The following is a 20700-nucleotide window of genomic DNA, read 5'->3' as shown; positions in this document are numbered from 1 at the left end:
AACATGGCGCCGTTCGCCAATGGGCTGCCGGTAATATGCAAGCACTTTGCTGTATTTTATGATTGCATCGCTGTGGAACCCGACATGGGTTGGGGAAAACCCCCTGCCCGGCATGCTGTCGCAGCGGGTTATAGTTTTGCGAATCCTCACAAATGTACAACTCGCATCAAATGTATAGTTACCACCCCCCAGATGCTGGCTTCCTGTCAATCACCTTGCAAACAGCTAGCGAAGGAAAAATGTAGCAGGATTCCTTCGCTTGCAGGTCTCCCGCACACGCATGGCAGCCCATACACATGTGCAGTATATTGATAATTCGCACAGCATCAGGTCTGAATTGGTGCCTGTATTTGCTGTGTAGCCTAACACAAGATAGGTCTCCGTTATCAGGTATCTCCAGACCAAAAGGGTATGACTATAGTGTAATTTGCTGGGATTACAGTCAGAAAGTCTGATGCACACAGGAGCAAAGTCTTCTCACATAGATTTTATCTCATGTATCTTCTGTTGTAATAAGCTCCTGAATAAATGCCAATATAGCTCTTGGCACAATTAGTAGGGCAACTCTACTCTGCAGCAGTGACGACTAGGCAAGACCTTTGGAGCTGTCAGTGACGCGCCTGGTAATGTGCTCGCCGCGCCAACCTGTGGTCTGTGCAGCGGCTATTTGTATTCAGTGCAGGAAGGACCCTTACAGACATGAATATTCCAAACTCCGCACATAAACTACAGAATGCTGACATGAGGCGCAGGGATGCAGACAATGTGAACGGTCCCATAATATTGCCATAATGTCAACAAAGCATCAGTGTCAACATAATTAATGTAATTGTATACGTCAATAAAATATACAGCACCCCAGAACAGTCTAGCAGGGGAGGGGCACTAGACTGCACACCTCATGTAATGATACATGTTATCTTGCTGGGGCTTATAGTGCCAGACAGTCAGGGCCGGCGCAAGGCACCGGAGCTCCCCAGGCGAGTCGGGGTGGGGGCGCCCCAGTGCGGGGGGGGGGGGGGGAGTACCTGTCCTGCTGCGGCGCTGTGTATTTAAATCTGGCGGCGGAGGCAGCGGGGGTCCCTGCAGTCCATTAGAAATCACGAGCGCTATCCGCCGGGCTATGCGGAAGCGCTTCTAGTGTGAAAACACTGGCAGCACGCTGATTGGCTGAGATCAGCGTGCGCCGTGCTGCCAGAGTTTTCACACTAGAAGCGCTTCCGCATAGCCCGGCGGATAGCGCTCGTGATTTGTAATGGACTGCAGGAACCCCCGCTGCCTCCGCCGCCAGATTTAAATACACAGCGCCGTAGGACGGGTACCCGGGCGGCACAAAATGCCGCCCTCCAGTGGCCGGCGCCCTAGGCAAATGCCTAGATTTGCCTAGTGGTGGCGCCGGCCCTGCAGACAGTAGTGTAACTAGACCATAGTAGCAGAGGTGGATTTAGACATTTTGGGGCCCTAGACAAGATACTGGTTTGGGGAACTCCAACCCCCCAATAATCCATAGCACTATGGGGGTTATTCTGGTTCACTCCTTCTGACAAATTCCTTCTTAGATGGACAAAACCATGTGCACTGCAGGTGGGGCAGATGTAAAATGTGCAGAATTAGATTTGGGTGGTGTTAGATAGAATTAGATTTGGGTGGTGTTTTTCTTCAAAGTAAAATCTATATTGCAGTGTAAAAATAAAGCAGTCAGTATTTTCCCTGCACAGAAACAAAATAACTCACCCAAATCTAATTCTCTCTGCACAAGTTACATCTACCCCACCTGCAGTGCACATGGTTTTGTCCATCTAAGAATGAATTTGTCTGAAGGAGTGAACCAGAATATCCCCCTATATGTTTGCTGCCGATTGCAGCCGACATTGACAGAGTACCTTTGGGATTGTGGGCAGGTCTGAGTGATGTCATGACTTCATTCAAAGCTCCTCTGGGAATGTTTTAGATGGCCAGGATATCTTTATGGGGCCCCTTGAGACCTGATGGGCCCTAGGCACACAACTAGGTTGCCTTGTGGAAAACCCACCTCTGCATAGGAGCCCCCCCCCTTAGTACCTGTTCATTGTCAAGGGATACCCATCTCAGGGGTTCTGCTCGTTGTCTCCGCTGAGGGTCAGTTGCATCTGCCTCCCAAAAAAAAATGTATCTCCCAAAATGGCTGCTGCTTTAAAGAAGTCAGTTATGATGGATGCTAGGCCATTTTTGGAGAACATTTTTAGTGATGCCTCCTCCACTGTCCCCGCCTGAAGCACCACGCCTCCGGCCCAACCCTCGGATGATGTCAGCGACCTGGCAATAAGTGCAAATACCGGGTCGTTCTTGCGACAGACCAGTGTCCAAACCCAGGTTGCGACCCTGCATTTGCGATGTAAAAGGGGTATACTGTTTGTTACATACAGGTAACCTAATTGGGTGAGTCCCTACATTCCAAGAGTTCAAGTCTAGGGCCTGGGACACCCCCCCCCCCCCCAAACGTGCCCAGCCAAAACACCCAATGGCATCAAACTAGTGTAGCAAGAGAAGTGTTAAATAGTGTTAGACGGATAAGAGCAGCTACTGCATGTGTTAGGAGTGTTAGATAGGAGCAGCTACTGCATGTGTTAGTAGTGATAGATAGATAGATAGATAGGAGCGGCTACTGCATGTGTAAGTAGTGCTATATAGATAAGAGCATCTACTGCATGTGTTAGGAGTGTTCCATAAGAGCAGCTACTGCATGTGTAAGTAGTGTTAGATAAGAGCGGCTACTGCATGTGTTAGTAGTGTAAGATAGATAAAAATGGCTACTGCATGTGTTAGTAGTGTTAGATAGATAAGAGCAGCTACTGCATGTGTTAAGAGTGTTAGATAGATAAGAGTGGCTACTGCATGTGTTAGTAGTGTTAGATAGATAATAGCGGCTACTGCATGTGTTAGGAGTGTTAGATTGATAAGAGCAGTTACTGCATGTGTAAGTAGTGTTAGATAAGAGCGGCTACTGCATGTGTTAGATAGATAAGAGCGGCTACTGCATGTGTTAGTAGTGTTAGATAGATAAGAGCATTTACTGCATGTGTTAGTAGTGTTAGATAGATAAGAGCAGCTACTGCATGTGTTAGGAGTGTTAGATAGATAAGAGCAGTTACTGCATGTGTAAGTAGTGTTAGATAGATAAGAGCATCTACTGCATGTGTTAGGAGTGTTAGATAGATAAGAGCAGCTACTGCATGTGTTAGGAGTGTTAGATAGATAAGAGCATCTACTGCATGTGTTAGGAGTGTTAGATAGATAAGAGCAGCTACTGCATGTGTTAGGAGTGTTAGATAGATAAGAGCAGTTACTGCATGTGTAAGTAGTGTTAGATAGATAAGAGCATATACTGCATGTGTTAGGAGTGTTAGATAGATAAGAGCAGCTACTGCATGTGTAAGTAGTGTTAGATAGATAATAGCGGCTACTGCATGTGTTAGGAGTGTTAGATAGATAAGAGCAGCTACTGCATGTGTTAGGAGTGTTAGATAGATAAGAGCATTTACTGAAAGTGTTAGGAGTGTTAGATAGATAAGAGCAGCTACTGCATGTGTTAGGAGTGTTAGATAGATAAGAGCAGCTACTGCATGTGTTAGGAGTGTTAGATAGATAAGAGCATCTACTGCATGTGTAAGTAGTGTTAGATAGATAAGAGCATTTACTGCATGTGTTAGGAGTGTTAGATAGATAAGAGCATCTACTGCATGTGTTAGGAGTGTTAGATAGATAAGAGCAGCTACTGCATGTGTTAGGAGTGTTAGATAGATAAGAGCAGCTACTGCATGTGTTAGGAGTGTTAGATAGATAAGAGCAGCTACTGCATGTGTTAGGAGTGTTAGATAGATAAGAGCATCTACTGCATGTGTAAGTAGTGTTAGATAGATAAGAGCATCTACTGCATGTGTTAGGAGTGTTAGATAGATAAGAGCAGCTACTGCATGTGTAAGTAGTGTTAGATAGATAAGAGCATTTACTGCATGTGTTAGGAGTGTTAGATAGAGAAGAGCAGCTACTGCATGTGTTAGGAGTGTTAGATAGATAAGAGCATCTACTGCATGTGTTAGGAGTGTTAGATAGATAAGAGCAGCTACTGCATGTGTTAGGATTGTTAGATAGATAAGAGCAGCTACTGCATGTGTTAGGAGTGTTAGATAGATAAGAGCAGCTACTGCATGTGTTAGGAGTGTTAGATAGATAAGAGCATCTACTGCATGTGTTAGGAGTGTTAGATAGATAAGAGCAGCTACTGCATGTGTTAGGATTGTTAGATAGATAAGAGCAGCTACTGCATGTGTTAGGAGTGTTAGATAGATAAGAGCAGCTACTGCATGTGTTAGGAGTGTTAGATAGATAAGAGCAGTTACTGCATGTGTAAGTAGTGTTAGATAGATAAGAGCATATACTGCATGTGTTAGGAGTGTTAGATAGATAAGAGCAGCTACTGCATGTGTAAGTAGTGTTAGATAGATAAGAGCATTTACTGAAAGTGTTAGGAGTGTTAGATAGATAAGAGCAGCTACTGCATGTGTTAGGAGTGTTAGATAGATAAGAGCAGCTACTGCATGTGTTAGGAGTGTTAGATAGATAAGAGCATCTACTGCATGTGTAAGTAGTGTTAGATAGATAAGAGCATTTACTGCATGTGTTAGGAGTGTTAGATAGATAAGAGCATCTACTGCATGTGTTAGGAGTGTTAGATAGATAAGAGCAGCTACTGCATGTGTTAGGAGTGTTAGATAGATAAGAGCAGCTACTGCATGTGTTAGGAGTGTTAGATAGATAAGAGCAGCTACTGCATGTGTTAGGAGTGTTAGATAGATAAGAGCATCTACTGCATGTGTAAGTAGTGTTAGATAGATAAGAGCATCTACTGCATGTGTTAGGAGTGTTAGATAGATAAGAGCAGCTACTGCATGTGTAAGTAGTGTTAGATAGATAAGAGCATTTACTGCATGTGTTAGGAGTGTTAGATAGAGAAGAGCAGCTACTGCATGTGTTAGGAGTGTTAGATAGATAAGAGCATCTACTGCATGTGTTAGGAGTGTTAGATAGATAAGAGCAGCTACTGCATGTGTTAGGATTGTTAGATAGATAAGAGCAGCTACTGCATGTGTTAGGAGTGTTAGATAGATAAGAGCAGCTACTGCATGTGTTAGGAGTGTTAGATAGATAAGAGCATCTACTGCATGTGTTAGGAGTGTTAGATAGATAAGAGCAGCTACTGCATGTGTAAGTAGTGTTAAGCTGGGTACACATATGTACAATTTAATTTTTCTTGCGACCGTTCGATCGACCGAATACACGTTCGGCCGTCCGAAACATACGACCGATCTGCGCGTACACATATGTACAATTTTACTTGCGACGTCCGATGTACTCCCGTCCAAACAATCGCAAGAAAAAGATTGTACCACCGTACACACTCTCCCGTTCTGGCTATTCGCACGATAAAAATGTACACAACATTATCATAATGGGCTGGATTTAAAAGAGCATACCAAAACGAGGCGTGATCACGGAACAAAGAATCGTTCGTGTAGTACAGTGAATAGAGCCGTGACTATTCAGATCATTGCTAGCTGTACTGGATATACGTACGTACGTTCGTTCGTCTATCGGTGCATTTGGGCCTTTTTAATCATGAGCTTGAGGAGAAGGAAGGCTCGTGCGTGCATTTTGGCTGCTATGGCCATTAGATTGCGGGCTATTAAAAAAAGAAAAAGGACCAAGAATCGGAGCTGCTGGACCAGAGACTGGCTTCTGAGGAGAGACACCTTCTCCCACATGCCATTGCTACAGGAGATACGGGAGAACAATCCTGATGATTTCAGGAATTATCTCCGTATGGATGACGCTACCTTTATGGAGCTGCTGACACTGGTTACCCCTTTAATAGAGAGAGAGGACACCTATTTCAGGAGGCCCATTTCTGCAGAGCAGAGACTGGTGGCAACGCTGCGTTACCTGGCAACAGGCAGGACCCTTGCCGACCTGAGATTCACCACCGCAATATCATCTCAAGCGCTGGGGTTGATAATACCAGACACCTGTGATGCCATCGTCCAAGTTCTTCAGGACAAATACATGAAGGTAAATATGGAAATTACATACATGTCCCCCATATGTATAGCTGTGCACATACCTGTACCCTATATGTATATCTTTACAATGCCTGTTGATTTAATCTTTTACACCAGTGGGTGGGGGGTCATTTTGATAAGGCGGGTAATAGCTTTGAGGCTGCAATGGGGGAGGGCTGATGGGTCTAAAATCAACCAAACAGATTATTAATACGCATATACTTTTATATTGCAGTTTCCATCGACCAAGGAGGAGTGGCAAAATATTGCACGTGATTTCCGTGATCTATGGAATTTCCCTAATTGTGGTGGAGCTATCGATGGCAAACACGTCAGGATCATGCCCCCTGCAAAGAGTGGATCTTTTTATTATAATTATAAGGGGTTCTTCAGCATTGTTCTAATGGCCATCGCTAATGCCCGATACGAGTTTGTATTTGTGGACATTGGGAAAAATGGTAGAGTTTCAGATGGAGGAGCCCTGGAGAATACCTTTTTCCACGACCAACTGAAAAAAAATGAACTGAATCTGCCAGAGCGGACTGAAAATGAGCACGGTTTGAACTTTGTTTTTGTGGCGGATGAGGCCTTTGCATTGCACCCTAATGTCCTTAAACCCTACCCACAAAGGGCACTGAACAGGGAACGACGCATTTTTAACTATCGCCTGTCACGTGCCAGGCGAGTGGTTGAAAATGCGTTTGGGATTCTGAGTAATAAATTCAGAATTTTTCACAGTGCCATCAATCTGCGCCTAGATAAGATTGACAAAGTGGTGCTGGCCTGTTGTGTGCTGCACAACTACATGCGCAGAAAAGCGGTGCACACACAACAACTGGGGGCTACAGTGGACGAGAGCCAAGTTGTTGACGAGCCTATTGGTCTGACAGCTTTGGCAACTAATTTAAACACCAGAAATGCATCAACGCAAGCAAAGTTGTCAAGAGACGAGTACTTGAATTATTTCAATGGTGTTGGGGCTGTGGAGTGGCAGAATGACATGATTGCTTAAAAATGTACCTTTTTGTCATTGTAAATATATTGTTTTTTGGTGTGTAATAATCAATATTTTGCCAATAAAATTTGTATACTCACAGTTCCGCACAAGTTGTCCTCTGCGTCTTCTTGCAGCAAGGAGGGGGAGGTGGAGGCCGAATCACGGCAAGTGAGTGGTAGTACTCAGGTGCCAGGCATTCCAGGAGGGCACAATGCCACGGCACCTGGAGTGCAGACTGTACCCAGTACTGGTGTTTATGTATACTGGTGTTTATGTACTAGCAAGTAGTTGCTCCACCACACCTATTTCTATGCCAATTTCTCCTGGTACTTTGTACGTATGTATATCTGTGCCCTATAGTCACCCTGCATGGTAAATGATATTTTCACACGGACACCAACTAGATTACAGAATTTTTAATTTTTATATAAATTATTAACTTATAAACTTATAAAAAATATAACATAAATAACAAGTAAATAAATAATAAAGAAATACTTAAACATAAAAATATTTAAAACAATAATGCACTTAAATAAACTATATAAAATATTTACATATGGTGGTAAACTTGTCCCACCCCATAATCCCCTGTATCCATCGGTGGTTGGGAGGGAGATGGACTTTCCAATAAACTCTGGAAGGGGACACCAGGTGGACCTGGTGGGAGCGTATTAGCCAACGTTGCCGGTTGGTGCTGCCTTTGCCCAGTTGGTGGCTGTAAATGTTGATACTGGGGATATTGCACCGGGTGAAATACCGCTTGTTGGGGTATAGGAGCTGGGCTGATGGGTTGAAATTCAACCCTAGGCAGAGGGGTCTCATCGGTGAGACGTGTGTTCCGGGACAGAGTCCCCACACGGGCCCGGTACAGCGTCTCATAAAATATGCGCTCTACCTCCACCCTTGTAGCCGGGTCCAACTTTCGCAAATTGTCAGCTAATACACTCCCCACCCGGTCCGCATCATCCTCATCCATGCTCATCAATCTGTTGGCAGACTCCAGGATCTTGGTGGTTGCCACGTCCGCAGCATCTGGAGTCTGCCTCGGCCTTTTGCGCCCTCTTCTTGATGGCGCTTCTGCTGGAGGTTGAGCGCTTGTTTGCGGTTCAGCGCTGGTCATGGCGGTTGGTGTGGGGGTGGAGCAGAGGGCCGGTGAAGGCAGCTGTGATGCCACCTCCAGCGATGCCGAAGATTCATCCTCGGCAAATAGCGATGGCTGTAACAAAACAAGATGACAATGATGTATCACTATCGATTTTTAAGACTTCCATATATTTTTATATCTACGCAGAAGAACGCAGCCCATACACCACCATGTTGCTGCCATGGATGAAAGTGAGCTAGTTGAAGAGGCGTTATGACTGGCATCTCTGGAAACTAATTATTTAGATACCAGACATACCAAATACTAATTTAAACACCAGAAATGCATCTATGCGTGCTAAATTAACAGGGATGAATACATGCAGTATTTTATTGGTGTTGGCGCTGTGGATTGGCAGAATGATATTATTCCGTTAATTTTAGACAACAAAAAATATTACAATAATCCGCGCCAGAAAGACTACAACAGTGTAGATACCAGGGATTACCAATGACAACCAAAAGTTCCAAATACAAAAAATGTGGTAAATGCACTTGCGATGTCTGAATATTGATCACTGTGTTCTCAGGCGGATAACAGTATACCTCCACCACTGAGAAGAACCAGAATTAGGGCCACAGAGAAGGTCAAATTGACGATGTATAACCAAAAGGGTGGGTATCGCCCCCTGCAACTGACCTCTCTGTTGTGCCCAACAGAGAGGTCAGTTGCAGGGGGCGATACCCCCCCTTTTCATTTTACATGTTCACAATTTTTATACTGTACTTGCTGTTATATTTATCTGGTTTAAAAAAAAAATTTTTAAATAAAATACGTCTACTTACTGTGCCGCAAATGGTGTCATCAGAAAGCTCTTGGTTGCACGCGGAGGTGGAGGGGGCAGGCTGGTTCCTTGTAGTGTTGCTGACCGAATCCCTGGGCAGCTCCTGGTCCACCGTGAAGGCCAGCAGGTCGTAGTACCACAGCCTGGGCACATAGACTTGGTCTGCCCCTGCCCCAGACCGCTTTGAGGACTCCACCTTATTTAGTTCCTTTTTAAATACGGTCCTCATATTAGCGATCCGAGTCCGGACCCACTCTACATTTGCTGTGGGGTAGTAGGTCTGGCTCACCCTCACCAGCTCCTCCAGAGCAGATAGCCTCTTCTGCCGATTCGAATGGTCTTTGGATTTGGTATTCCAGAGACAATTCTGATCCCTGTAGGCCTCAATGAAGTCCTTCATAAATTCGACATTTTTTTCTGCCATGGTTGAATTTCTGTTCCAAAAAATAAAATAAAAAGGCATATTATTTTCTTGATACACAAAGCACACCATAAACCATTTAATGTACAGGTGTTCAGTCTGTGGGACACTAGATATACTGTAGCTATAGTACAGGAGTTGAAACTCTGTGGGACATAGGATACACGGTCACTACAAGCCCCAGCATACCCATGGCCCACAGATTGAAGTCCCTGTCATAGAAAACTACACATTTTGTTTTAATACTCACCGAAATAATTGTCGATACAGTCCGGAAAATTCGCTGCGCTGCTCCGATCAATCCAACAGCAACGACGGAATATTCTTTCGTGCTGAACGTGGCTTGAAACACAGTGATTGGATGAGCACACGAATCTCCGCCCCACTCACGTGCTTCGCGTCACACAGACACGGGACATCGAGGAGCCATGTCGGAGGGTCTGGCGCCACCGCATATGGGGGAGGCCAGTACAGAACCTACAGAACCTTTGTTTTCCAATTCAGCACTGATAACAACAGATAAAGAAATCGCTGACAACAAGGAGAAAAAAGTGACGCGCGCATCCGCCATGTCATCTGCAGAGGTGGAACTGATGGTCAAAATGCTGGATAGAAGGGACTACGATTGTTCGAGAAAAACATACCCCAAGACAAATTATAGAAAAGAAATTATTATGCAGCGTGTATGCAAGGAGATAAAGGAGAAGTTTGGGAAAAGAAGGTCCAAATACCAGCTCCAAAAACGGTGGTCGGACCTGAAGCACAAGGAGCAGGCCAAGCTCAAGAAAATTCGTGGAATTATTAAAAGAAGTGAGTCCAATGCCCTAGGTAGCTTTATTAATATACTGTCATGATCCATTACATTTTGTGTGTTTTGCTGACATGTTGCTTGTTTTTACTCAGAGGAAATCCATCCCAGGAGAAGACATGAGGAAGGCAGAGACAGGGCCTCCAACCTAAAAATAAAGAAGGAGAGTACAACAGGTAAGGTTTTGTACCAGCACACCAACAGAACAACACATGTTTTATACACACAACAAGGGGTAGTAATATGTCACTTTACCTTGTCACTATAGATGATATCCAGGCTGCGCAGCCGATGGAAGGGACCGCAGAGGGCCACCAAGTGATTGCGATCACCAGCAGTGTAGATGGTGAGTGTATACTGCAAATCATCTTTATGGGATAGTGACGTATCATTTGTGGAAAGGTAAACCTTTCTTTATCTGTACTTATTATAGATATCATCGAGATTTCAGATGTCAGTGCAGAGGGGGAGAAGAACACACCATCACCTGACACGTCCAGCGACGAAAGCACAATGCAAGAAAACATGACACAAGTCCATAAATGTCTACAAGAACTTAGCGGGAAAGTCCATACCGTAGCCCAAAAAATTTCAAAAATCCAAAAAGGCGTAGCAGTAGTACACTCTTTATATGAGAAAATTTACAACGGTTTGCATTGTAAAGTCAAAAAATAGTTTGTGTACTTTATTTAACTTTTTTTCTCCTTCTTGTTTATTTGGAGGCCAGAAGCATGGTGCATGTCGTGGCAAGCAGTCTCACGGCAGCAACGCATCCCATGTGAGCAGGCCGGGATGTTCCCATGTGATGCGTTGCTGCCGTGGGACCGCTTTCCACTACATACACCACCATGTTCAAATGTGTTTTTATGTTTTTTGGGTGGGTGGGCGTTCCTGCTACACCTTAACGCAAGCACCTGTATAGAGAAAATATGTCCATTTGCACATTTAGATTTTGGCAGGTACCACAGCTGATATACTGCATGTTTTTTGGATGGGTGGGCTTTCCTGCTAAACCTTCACACGTGGCACTTATGTCATGGCAAGCAGTCCCACGGCAGCAACGCATCACGTGTGAGCAGGCCGGGATGTTCCCATGTGATGCGTTGCTGCCGTGGGACCGCTTTCCACTACATACACCACCATGTTCAAATGTGTTTTTATGTTTTTTGGGTGGGTGGGCGTTCCTGCTACACCTTAACGCAAGCACCTGTATAGAGAAAATATGTCCATTTGCACATTTAGATTTTGGCAGGTACCACAGCTGATATACTGCATGTTTTTTGGATGGGTGGGCTTTCCTGCTAAACCTTCACACGTGGCACTTATGTCATGGCAAGCAGTCCCACGGCAGCAACGCATCACATGTGAGCAGGCCGGGATGTTCCCATGTGATGCGTTGCTGCCGTGGGACCGCTTTCCACTACATACACCACCATGTTCAAATGTGTTTTTATGTTTTTTGGGTGGGTGGGCTTTCCTGCTAAACCTTCACACGTGGCACTTATGTCATGGCAAGCAGTCCCACGGCAGCAACGCATCACGTGTGAGCAGGCCGGGATGTTCCCATGTGATGCGTTGCTGCCGTGGGACCGCTTTCCACTACATACACCACCATGTTCAAATGTGTTTTTATGTTTTTTGGGTGGGTGGGCGTTCCTGCTACACCTTAACGCAAGCACCTGTATAGAGAAAATATGTCCATTTGCACATTTAGATTTTGGCAGGTACCACAGCTGATATACTGCATGTTTTTTGGATGGGTGGGCTTTCCTGCTAAACCTTCACACGTGGCACTTATGTCATGGCAAGCAGTCCCACGGCAGCAACGCATCACATGTGAGCAGGCCGGGATGTTCCCATGTGATGCGTTGCTGCCGTGGGACCGCTTTCCACTACATACACCACCATGTTCAAATGTGTTTTTATGTTTTTTGGGTGGGTGGGCTTTCCTGCTAAACCTTCACACGTGGCACTTATGTCATGGCAAGCAGTCCCACGGCAGCAACGCATCCCATGTGAGCAGGCCGGGATGTTCCCATGTGATGCGTTGCTGCCGTGGGACCGCTTTCCACTACATACACCACCATGTTCAAATGTGTTTTTATGTTTTTTGGGTGGGTGGGCGTTCCTGCTACACCTTAATGCAAGCACCTGTATGTGATATACTCTGTTCAGGTCCGACCACCCAAATAAACAAAGTGTTCACAGTATTTTTTGTCAGTATTTCTTAATAAATGTTAAGTGTTTATGCAGAACAATGAACATCACATATCTATCTATCTATCTATCTATCTATCTATCTATCTATCTTCTATAACTATATCTGTCAGGAATGCACACACAACGATTATTTATTTCAAAAGGAATGCACACACAACGAATATTCTTTAACAGCATGGCGTGGAAAGTACGGGGGAGAAGACTTCCTGTTGTTTACATGCTGCGCTGATGGAGGGATGACGCAGCTAGTCAACACCCACATGGGCGTGCTGCTTTTGGGAGGAATGATCGCAGGAACGGGCTGCATATCGATCGAACGTGCGTACACATGTCACTTTTCTTTCGATATGGAGCCGTCCTGTCGGAAGAATATTAAGCAGCAAAGAACCTGCGACCGACCGACCGTGGACGGCCAAGAGCGTTTTTGGCCGTTTATCGATCGCAACGAAGGGATCGGGACAGCGTACACATATATACAATCGAACGGCCGTTCGTCCGCAGATCGGAAGAACGGCCCGACGATTGTACATATGTGTACCCAGCTTTAGATAGATAAGAGCATCTACTGCATGTGTAAGTAGTGTTAGATAGATAAGAGCAGCTACTGCATGTGTTAGGAGTGTTAGATAGATAAGAGCATCTACTGCATGTGTTAGGAGTGTTAGATATATAAGAGCATCTACTGCATGTGTTAGGAGGTAACGTTTACCCCATGATGTAGAGCGAGGAAATAACTGACAATAAGGAACGTGAATCGGGAAAAGGTTGTTTTCATATTCTAAATCTCTGGAGCTGCCACATAGACCACACCATCCATCAAAGGACTGTCACCCCAGGCTATAACCTGAAAATGATTACACACCCCCACAAGTGGATGATCCTAAAAAAAAGATTCCCAATCAGATTATCTGAATATACAGTATAGCATTGTTAAAGGGCTAGATCACAGCTGACGCAGAGGTGAGCGTGTAACAGCCATATACACATTTTACGCAATTGTGCGCATCTTGAGGGCAACCGAACCTTATCTATGCGCTTGATGTTATTTTGGTACTCTTTACTTAGATGGGCGCCAGCGATTGAAATCGCGGTCGTCGGGGGTAAAAATCGCGGTCATCGCGGGCATCGCGGGTAAATCGGGATGGCCGCGATGCCCGCGATGACCGCGATTACCGCGATTTTCCCATAGGGAACAATGTTAAAACGGCTGATTGACCGCGATTTCACTGTTAAATGCCTCAATGGACCCGATTTGGGGCCAAATTAACCCTTAAATGTCCCCCCAAATTTTTAACGCCACCCCACGATCCACGCCAACCCGAAGCGTGGCGAGCGCAGCGAGCCCGCGAGGGGCGGCGGTACGCGTCCTCCGACCTTTTCATGCCCTACTATCCACTAGGGCGTGGTGTGAGAATATAATAGTGTGGCGAGCGCAGCGAGCCACCGAGCCCGAAGCGTGGCGAGCGCAGCGAGCCCCGCGAGGGGACGCGGATACCTTCACAGGTAGACGCGTCCCCTCGCGGGCTTCACAGGTGTCCGCCTCGCCACGGACACCTGTGAAGCCCGCGAGGGGACGCGCATAACTGTGAAGGTATCCGCGTCCCCTCGTGGGGCTCGCTGCGCTCGCCACGCTTCGGGCTCGGTGGCTCGCTGCGCTCGCCACACTATTATATTCTCACACCACGCCCTAGTGGATAGTAGGGCATGAAAAGGTCAGAGGACGCGTACCGCCGCCCCTCGCGGGCTCGCTGCGCTCGCCACGCTTCGGGTTGGCGTGGATCGTGGGGTGGCGTTAAAAATTTGGGGGGACATTTAAGGGTTAATGGGCTCTGTGGCCCATTTAACATTGATTCCTATGGCCAAATCGGGTGGATTGAGCCATTTAACAGTAAAATCGGGTCCATCGTGCGTTTTAACATTGATTCCTATGGGAAATCGGGAGCATCGCGTCGCGGGCATCGCGGGTACATTTATAGCCGGCCGCGACGCGACCGACACGATTTCCAAGTTTAACATTGGTTTCAATGGGAAATCGCGGGCATCGCGTCGGTCGCGTCGCGGCCAGACATAAATGTACCCGCGATGCCCGCGACGGGCGCCCATCTAGGTAAAGAGTACCGTTATTTTTATTCTATAACTTAGTGCCTGATTCATGACCGCAGAGCTGCGAATTCGCACAGTGGGCCCCTTTCAGATCTTCTCCCTAGGCTGCGTTTATTCGGAGCCTAGAGAGCAGTTTAATTGTGCCCCGACACCCCAGCAAACGCACACCCTCAACCCATTATGCTGCGTGAGGATAAATACTGACTCGCAGGGACACGGCTCCGAAAGGAGCCTGTCCCTGCGATGTGCTGAGTCAGTCTTGGCATATCGCTGACCCCTCCACCGACCTCGCTGACCGCACTGCCCCAGCAGCAATACGATTTGAAGCCTATAGGCTACAATGGACTACCTCCATCTCAGAATGGCGTTAGCCCGGGGATGCGATGAGCTGCGCTGCTGCCCGATGTTCATACATCGGACAGCTTCGCATTCCCTATAGAAACCTATGGGGGATGCGTCCGGTGGCGGTGCAGGAGGGATCGCAGCAGGGATCGGAGATTCTGGCTGCAGTCCCTCCTACATACATTCCAGTGATACTTAATATTTGGGTGTTTTCAAGGATATTGCCACAAATATTGAATGATAAATGGGCCCCATAAGCTTCTAAAGAGTAAAAGAAGTGATTTTGCTCATTGCAGCCAATCATCGCTGAGGTCATAGGTTTAATTCCCACCATGGTCCTAACTGTGCGGAGTTTGTATATTATCCCGTCCTTGCATGGGTCATACCTCCCAACAGTCCCGATTTTAGCGGGACAGTCCCGATTATCAGGGCCTGTCCCGCTGTCCCACCCGCGGGCGGCAGTGTCCCGCGGTGTGGGGGGGGGGCTGTTGGGAGTCCCCCCCTGTCAGCTGCTAAGCAGCGGGGAATAAACGCTGTGCACATGCGCACAGCGTCTATTCCCGTAGCCAGGGGGCTGGGGGCATGGCTAGAGGTTTACAGAGCCTCTGGGTCATGCCCCCATAGCGGCAAAATGGGGGTGTGGCCTCGCGGGAGAGCCGCTAGTATAGGCCACGCCCCCGAAAATTTTGACGCGCCTACGGCGCGCAGCAGCAGCGTCCCGCCGGCTGATCACACAAAGTTGGGAGGTATGCATGGGTTTCCCCCCATAATCCAAAAATATACTGGTAGGTTAAATGACACAACAAAATTAACCCTAGAATGTCTGTGTGTGCGTGTTGTGGTAGGGAATATAGATTGTAAGCTCTACTGGGGCAGGGACCATACTTGCCTACCTGACCCTCTCCATGCTGGAGAAAATGCTCTGTTCCTGGACTTCCCTGGTAATTTATGATTGCCAGCACCTGTGGGGAGCTAGGTAAAGGTGTTTCACCACAGGTGCTGGCAATCATACATTACCAGGGAAGTCCAAGAACAGAGCATTTTCTCCCGCATGGAGAGGGTCAGGTAGGCAAGTATGGCAGGGACTGATGTGATTGTTCAAATATTCTCGGTGCAGGGCTGCGGAATATGTGTGCGCTATATAAATAACTGGTAATAATAAATACATTTCTCTGTTACATCCTAGAATTATAGACATAATCTGATTGGTTCAGGTTGCTATGAACAACATCACCTTTTTTTATTTTTAGTAGCTTTAGTAAGTTACTCCACAATCTCAGTGTGAAAAACCAGATATGGACTGGTCTGGTATCCGTCACTGGTGCAATTATATCAAAATATTATAACTAGCACTAAAATGTCTTACTCATTTCCACAAATAACACCATTAAAACTACATCATATTTAGATTGGTCTGTTTATTGGTTTCGCTTTTTAATCTGTCTTCTGAGAGACATTTGAAACTAGTCAGGAATTGCTAACCTGTACAAAAGTTTGGGCATTAATGTGTCTTCGGGAAAATGGCGGCGGGCTGTCAGCGTGTTGCGGTCCTAAGAATCAATGATAACATACTAACAGCTACCACTAGTGTTAGGAAAAAAAACAGCTACGCATGCGCAGTGGGGAATCGTCCGGCGAGTCTCAGCAGCCTCCGCTGTCACTAGAGGGCGCCCTCTTGTTTATGATGTCCGACTCCGGCTCCTTAACCGTCCTCCTATGCGTGCAGGTCACCCTGGGCAACCGTGAGAAGCGTCGGGCCCGAGCCTAGCAACAACGGAACGCATACCCAGCGCTGGAGATGGAGGACGGCAGGCAGTCACCCACGCTGCACCTGGACCTCAGTAACTTCCAGCAGTGTGCGGGCAGCCGCTATGTACTGACCAGCCCCCGGTCCCTGGAAGCCTGTGCCAGGCTAGGGGTGAGGCCTGTGGACCTGTTGTCCAAGTCCTATGCTGAGGTAAGAGAAGAGAACCCTGGTGCTGGGGGCCTGGAGGTCAGCGACCTGTACGAAGCACAGGAGAGGCAGCGCCTCAGAAAGCTGAGGTTGTGTCGGGAGCTGAGGCACCAGATGCTGGAGAATGACTATAAAATGCCCCATTCCTCCCTGTCTGACCGAGGCCGCCCTCATCCCCCAGCCAGCGCCTCGCTCCGCTTGGCCCCTCAGAACTCCATGGGTAAGAGCCTCAGAAGCGGAGACGAGAGCCTGAGGAGAAGCCTGAGTCATGGCGACCTGCTTCGCCCCGAGGTGGAGGTGAATCGTCTGGCCAGGAAGGTCGAGAAGGAAACCGGGTTGTCCGTTCCCGACAAAGATAAGAAAATCGCAGCCTTGATGTTACTCAAACACCAGGAGGAAGAAATGTCCAAGCAGAAGAGGATGCAAGCTGAGCAGGCCTGGGAAGAACTTCGGAGAAAGGAACAGGCCCTTAGGGCGGCCATGAACAAGAAGGGCACCATGGGTAATCTGCAAAACCGCAGGGGAAAACCCGGGGGCTCCAAACTGAACTCAGTCCATCACAGGCCCATCCAGAATAACAAGTGGAATGCATTTGGAAAAGAACAAAAGACTGTGTCAATTGGAGGCTTATCGAAAGCCAGGCAGGATCTAGAGACCAAGGAGCGATTCCAAGAAGAGACTGAAGCTTTGGACTTCAACACAGGAGAAGCAAGTAGCTGTCCTTTGGAAGAACGGATGATGCAGGCCATCAGGGCCAAGATGGTCAAAGACTTCCAGAACAAGAAGAACATCCAAGTAAAAAATGAGTATGAGAAACTAAGACATTCCAGGTTGAAGGAGGAGGTAGACAGCCAGGTGAGGGCGGAGGAGCGCTCCAAGAGGATGACCATCCAGCAGAAGGAGCTGAGGTTCAAAGAGCTCTATGATCAGATTGTGGAGGAAAGGAACAAGGAGTTACAAGAGAGAGCGACCAGGGAAGAGGAGCTGACACTCATGGCCAAGATTAGGGTCGAGAAGCAGGAGAAAGAGCAGATAAAGCACAAGAAGGTGCTGCTTCAGCTCACTGATCTAAAGGCGAAACAAGCAAAGGATTCTTTAGGGAGAAGTATACAGAGTAAGGCTGAGAGGACCCGAGAGATGAACGTCATCAAGGACAGGGCCCACCGCCTCTTAATGCAAAAAGTCCAGCAAGAAGAGGACAGCTACAGGAGAGAGATAGCCCACCATATCAGGATTAAAGATCGAAAAAGTGACCAGCTCCTCAAGGAGAAAGAAGCCACAATTGAGCAAGGGAGGAGGGTAGCCCAGGCTGCTTTCCATATTCGGGATAAGATCAGAGAACAGACCAAAAGCAGAACCTTTGACCAAATGGCTCTGCAGGCACAATTAAACGCAAGTCTTATGAAATCCTTCCTGTGATGGTAAAGTGGGGTGCAGCAGAACAAGTCTTTGGCAAGAGGCTCCCAAAGTACCTTTACAGATACTGGTGCCTATGTACTAAGCCTTGGAGAGAGATAAAGTAGACAGAGTTAAAGGACTTTATTTAATAAGCCTTGGACAGAGATTAAAGTGGACGGAGATAAAGCAGCAGCAGCCAGTCTGCTCCTAACTGTCACACCACAGGCTATGTTTGAATAATGACAGTAATGGGCTGTGGTGCTTTATCTCTCTCTGACTTAGTACATAGACACCATGTCCTAGTTTTTCTTACCCCCTGACATGTATTTTGAACATGGGACTTTTTAAGGTTACATGAGAACAAATCACCATTTACTTGGATTATTTTTCATTATTTTTGTTATTGCCCCTTTTACCCTGATGTTGGCTCTTTATAACTTTATTTGGATTCTGCTCTTTTAACGTCATCTTCAAAGGTTCTTCCGTCAGTTAAAAATAAGCTACTGTGAGTACCCCCTGAATGTGGAAGTCCCCTGGCATGGGACCCCCACAGTCCTGCTTATTGAGACAGGCGAGCTGGTAAATAACGTTTTAGGGAGAAAAATATATTTTTTAAGTGTATTCTGTGAAATGACAAATAATGGAACTGTGCTACTTAACGAGATCTATTTGGATTATATTGTTTTACCTCTCAGGTGCTGCTGTTGCAGAAGCATATGGCTACTGGCAAGGGTACGAGTCATAAGATCGACACAAGTAAGGTCGTCAGTCAATAAGTTGACCACTCTTGGTCGACATGCAAAATGTCGACACGTGAAAAGGTTTACATGCAAAATGTCGACATGAAATGGACAACATGTTATCGGTCGACATGGACACCATATTAGTGTACCATGGCATGGTGCCTCGCACACTATTATATCCCCCCCCCCCCCCCCCCACACACACACACGTTCACATAAGCATAACAAGTCCTTTAAAACCTATGGCGTCCTTTTGCTTGTGTCGACCTTTTGACTGTCGGCCATTATTGGTTGTCGACCTTTTGATTGACGACCTAGACACTGACAACCTAATGACATTACCCTGCTGGCAGTAGAGGACATTTATCATTTGCAGGGTATAATATTATATAGTGTATTGCACAGCTGTGTTTGGTCGCTTAACCTTATTTTAATCATTGAATTGCATATATATATCTATATTTTTTTTCATATTTATGTTATAGTTTTTTACCCTCATATATATGTTGTATTCATACAGAGACAATGCGTCACCTAATGGTATATACTGACCTCGGAATTTCTGGTAGTCAAGGTTACTTAAAGTATTATCTTGAGATACATTCTATAGATTTGTGTAAGAGGCGTTCTTACGCTGGGTACACACTATGCCATTTTCATTAATGATATGCAGGACAGTGATATCTTTAAGTATATTATAGTGTATGTCATTTTGTGTGTACCCGCTATATCATTAACGATGCACACTTAAATGGTGGGCGCACCCATGGAAACGCATGACGTCAGCCCCTGTCCCCAATTCAGCGGATAGCGGGCATCTGAAAGTGGTGGTATCACTGAATAATATAATGTCCCATTGCAGTACATGGTATTATAAGCACACGCCTCGGATGTGTACTAGTATCCGAGATTAGAAAAAACAGCAGTATTTTATACAAATCAACCAATGTTCTTTACATAGCCAAAGGGTCCCTTTACAACAAGCCTGACCAACCATCCTCTCTCCAGCTGCTATGAAACTACACATCCCAGCATGCCCTGCCACAGTTTCAGCATTCCCTAATAGCATAACTGTGGCAAGGCATGCTGGGACTTGTAGTTTCACAACAGTTGGAGAGCCTCAGGATCGCCAAGCCTGCTTTAGGAGAACAGAGCAGGAGAACCCAGTTTTGTGACCTGCGACGGACTGTAGCTTCCATCCTATAGTGAGTACCCCCAATCCATCATTTGGTGACTTGTGGTCACATGATTCTGTCCGATGTGCTGCACATCAGATGGGACAATGCGATGTACGATGTGATGCCAAATGATTCAAACAGAAAGACCCCAATTCACAATTGCTCAATTGTTTTTGTATTCCATATGTATTAATATTGATACGTTAGTCCGCAGTGAGTTATTGAAACATGGAGATTATTTTCTATATTATGTCTAGAAATCTATTTTTGTGAGTTTGATGCATAACAAAATAAATGTCGTTTTACACAGCTGACGTTGCGTGATTTGTAGAACAGGGAAATAACACAAGGAAGGGTCACAGTACACAGGATCTTATTCTGGTCTGTTCGCTCCCATGCGAATTGGGGAGTCGCCCATGGGAGCAGATGTCAGCTGACCGCCCACTTCCTTCAGAATGCTCACGCACATCTAAGGTTGTTCTGAGTAACCTTAGGTGTTCATGTGCCTTC

The 20700-nt window shown here is 46.3% G+C and overlaps 1 protein-coding gene across 1 annotated transcript; it reads left to right on the top strand.

Moving 5' to 3' along the window:
• Window positions 1-16539: 16539 nt before the first annotated feature.
• Window positions 16540-20499, top strand: CCDC185 (coiled-coil domain containing 185). Its single transcript, XM_083175581.1, has one exon. The coding sequence runs from the start codon at window positions 16716-16718 to the stop codon at window positions 18288-18290; it is 1575 nt and encodes a 524-aa protein (XP_083031707.1). The 5' UTR covers window positions 16540-16715; the 3' UTR covers window positions 18291-20499.
• The last annotated feature ends 201 nt before the right edge of the window (window positions 20500-20700 follow it).

This window comes from Crinia signifera, chromosome 3, assembly GCF_055691185.1.
Source record: "Crinia signifera chromosome 3, ASM5569118v1, whole genome shotgun sequence".
NCBI classification, from domain to species: Eukaryota; Metazoa; Chordata; class Amphibia; order Anura; family Myobatrachidae; genus Crinia; species Crinia signifera.
The sequence above is the reverse complement of the archived record's forward strand: the minus strand, read 5'-3'. Positions and strand labels throughout refer to the sequence as shown.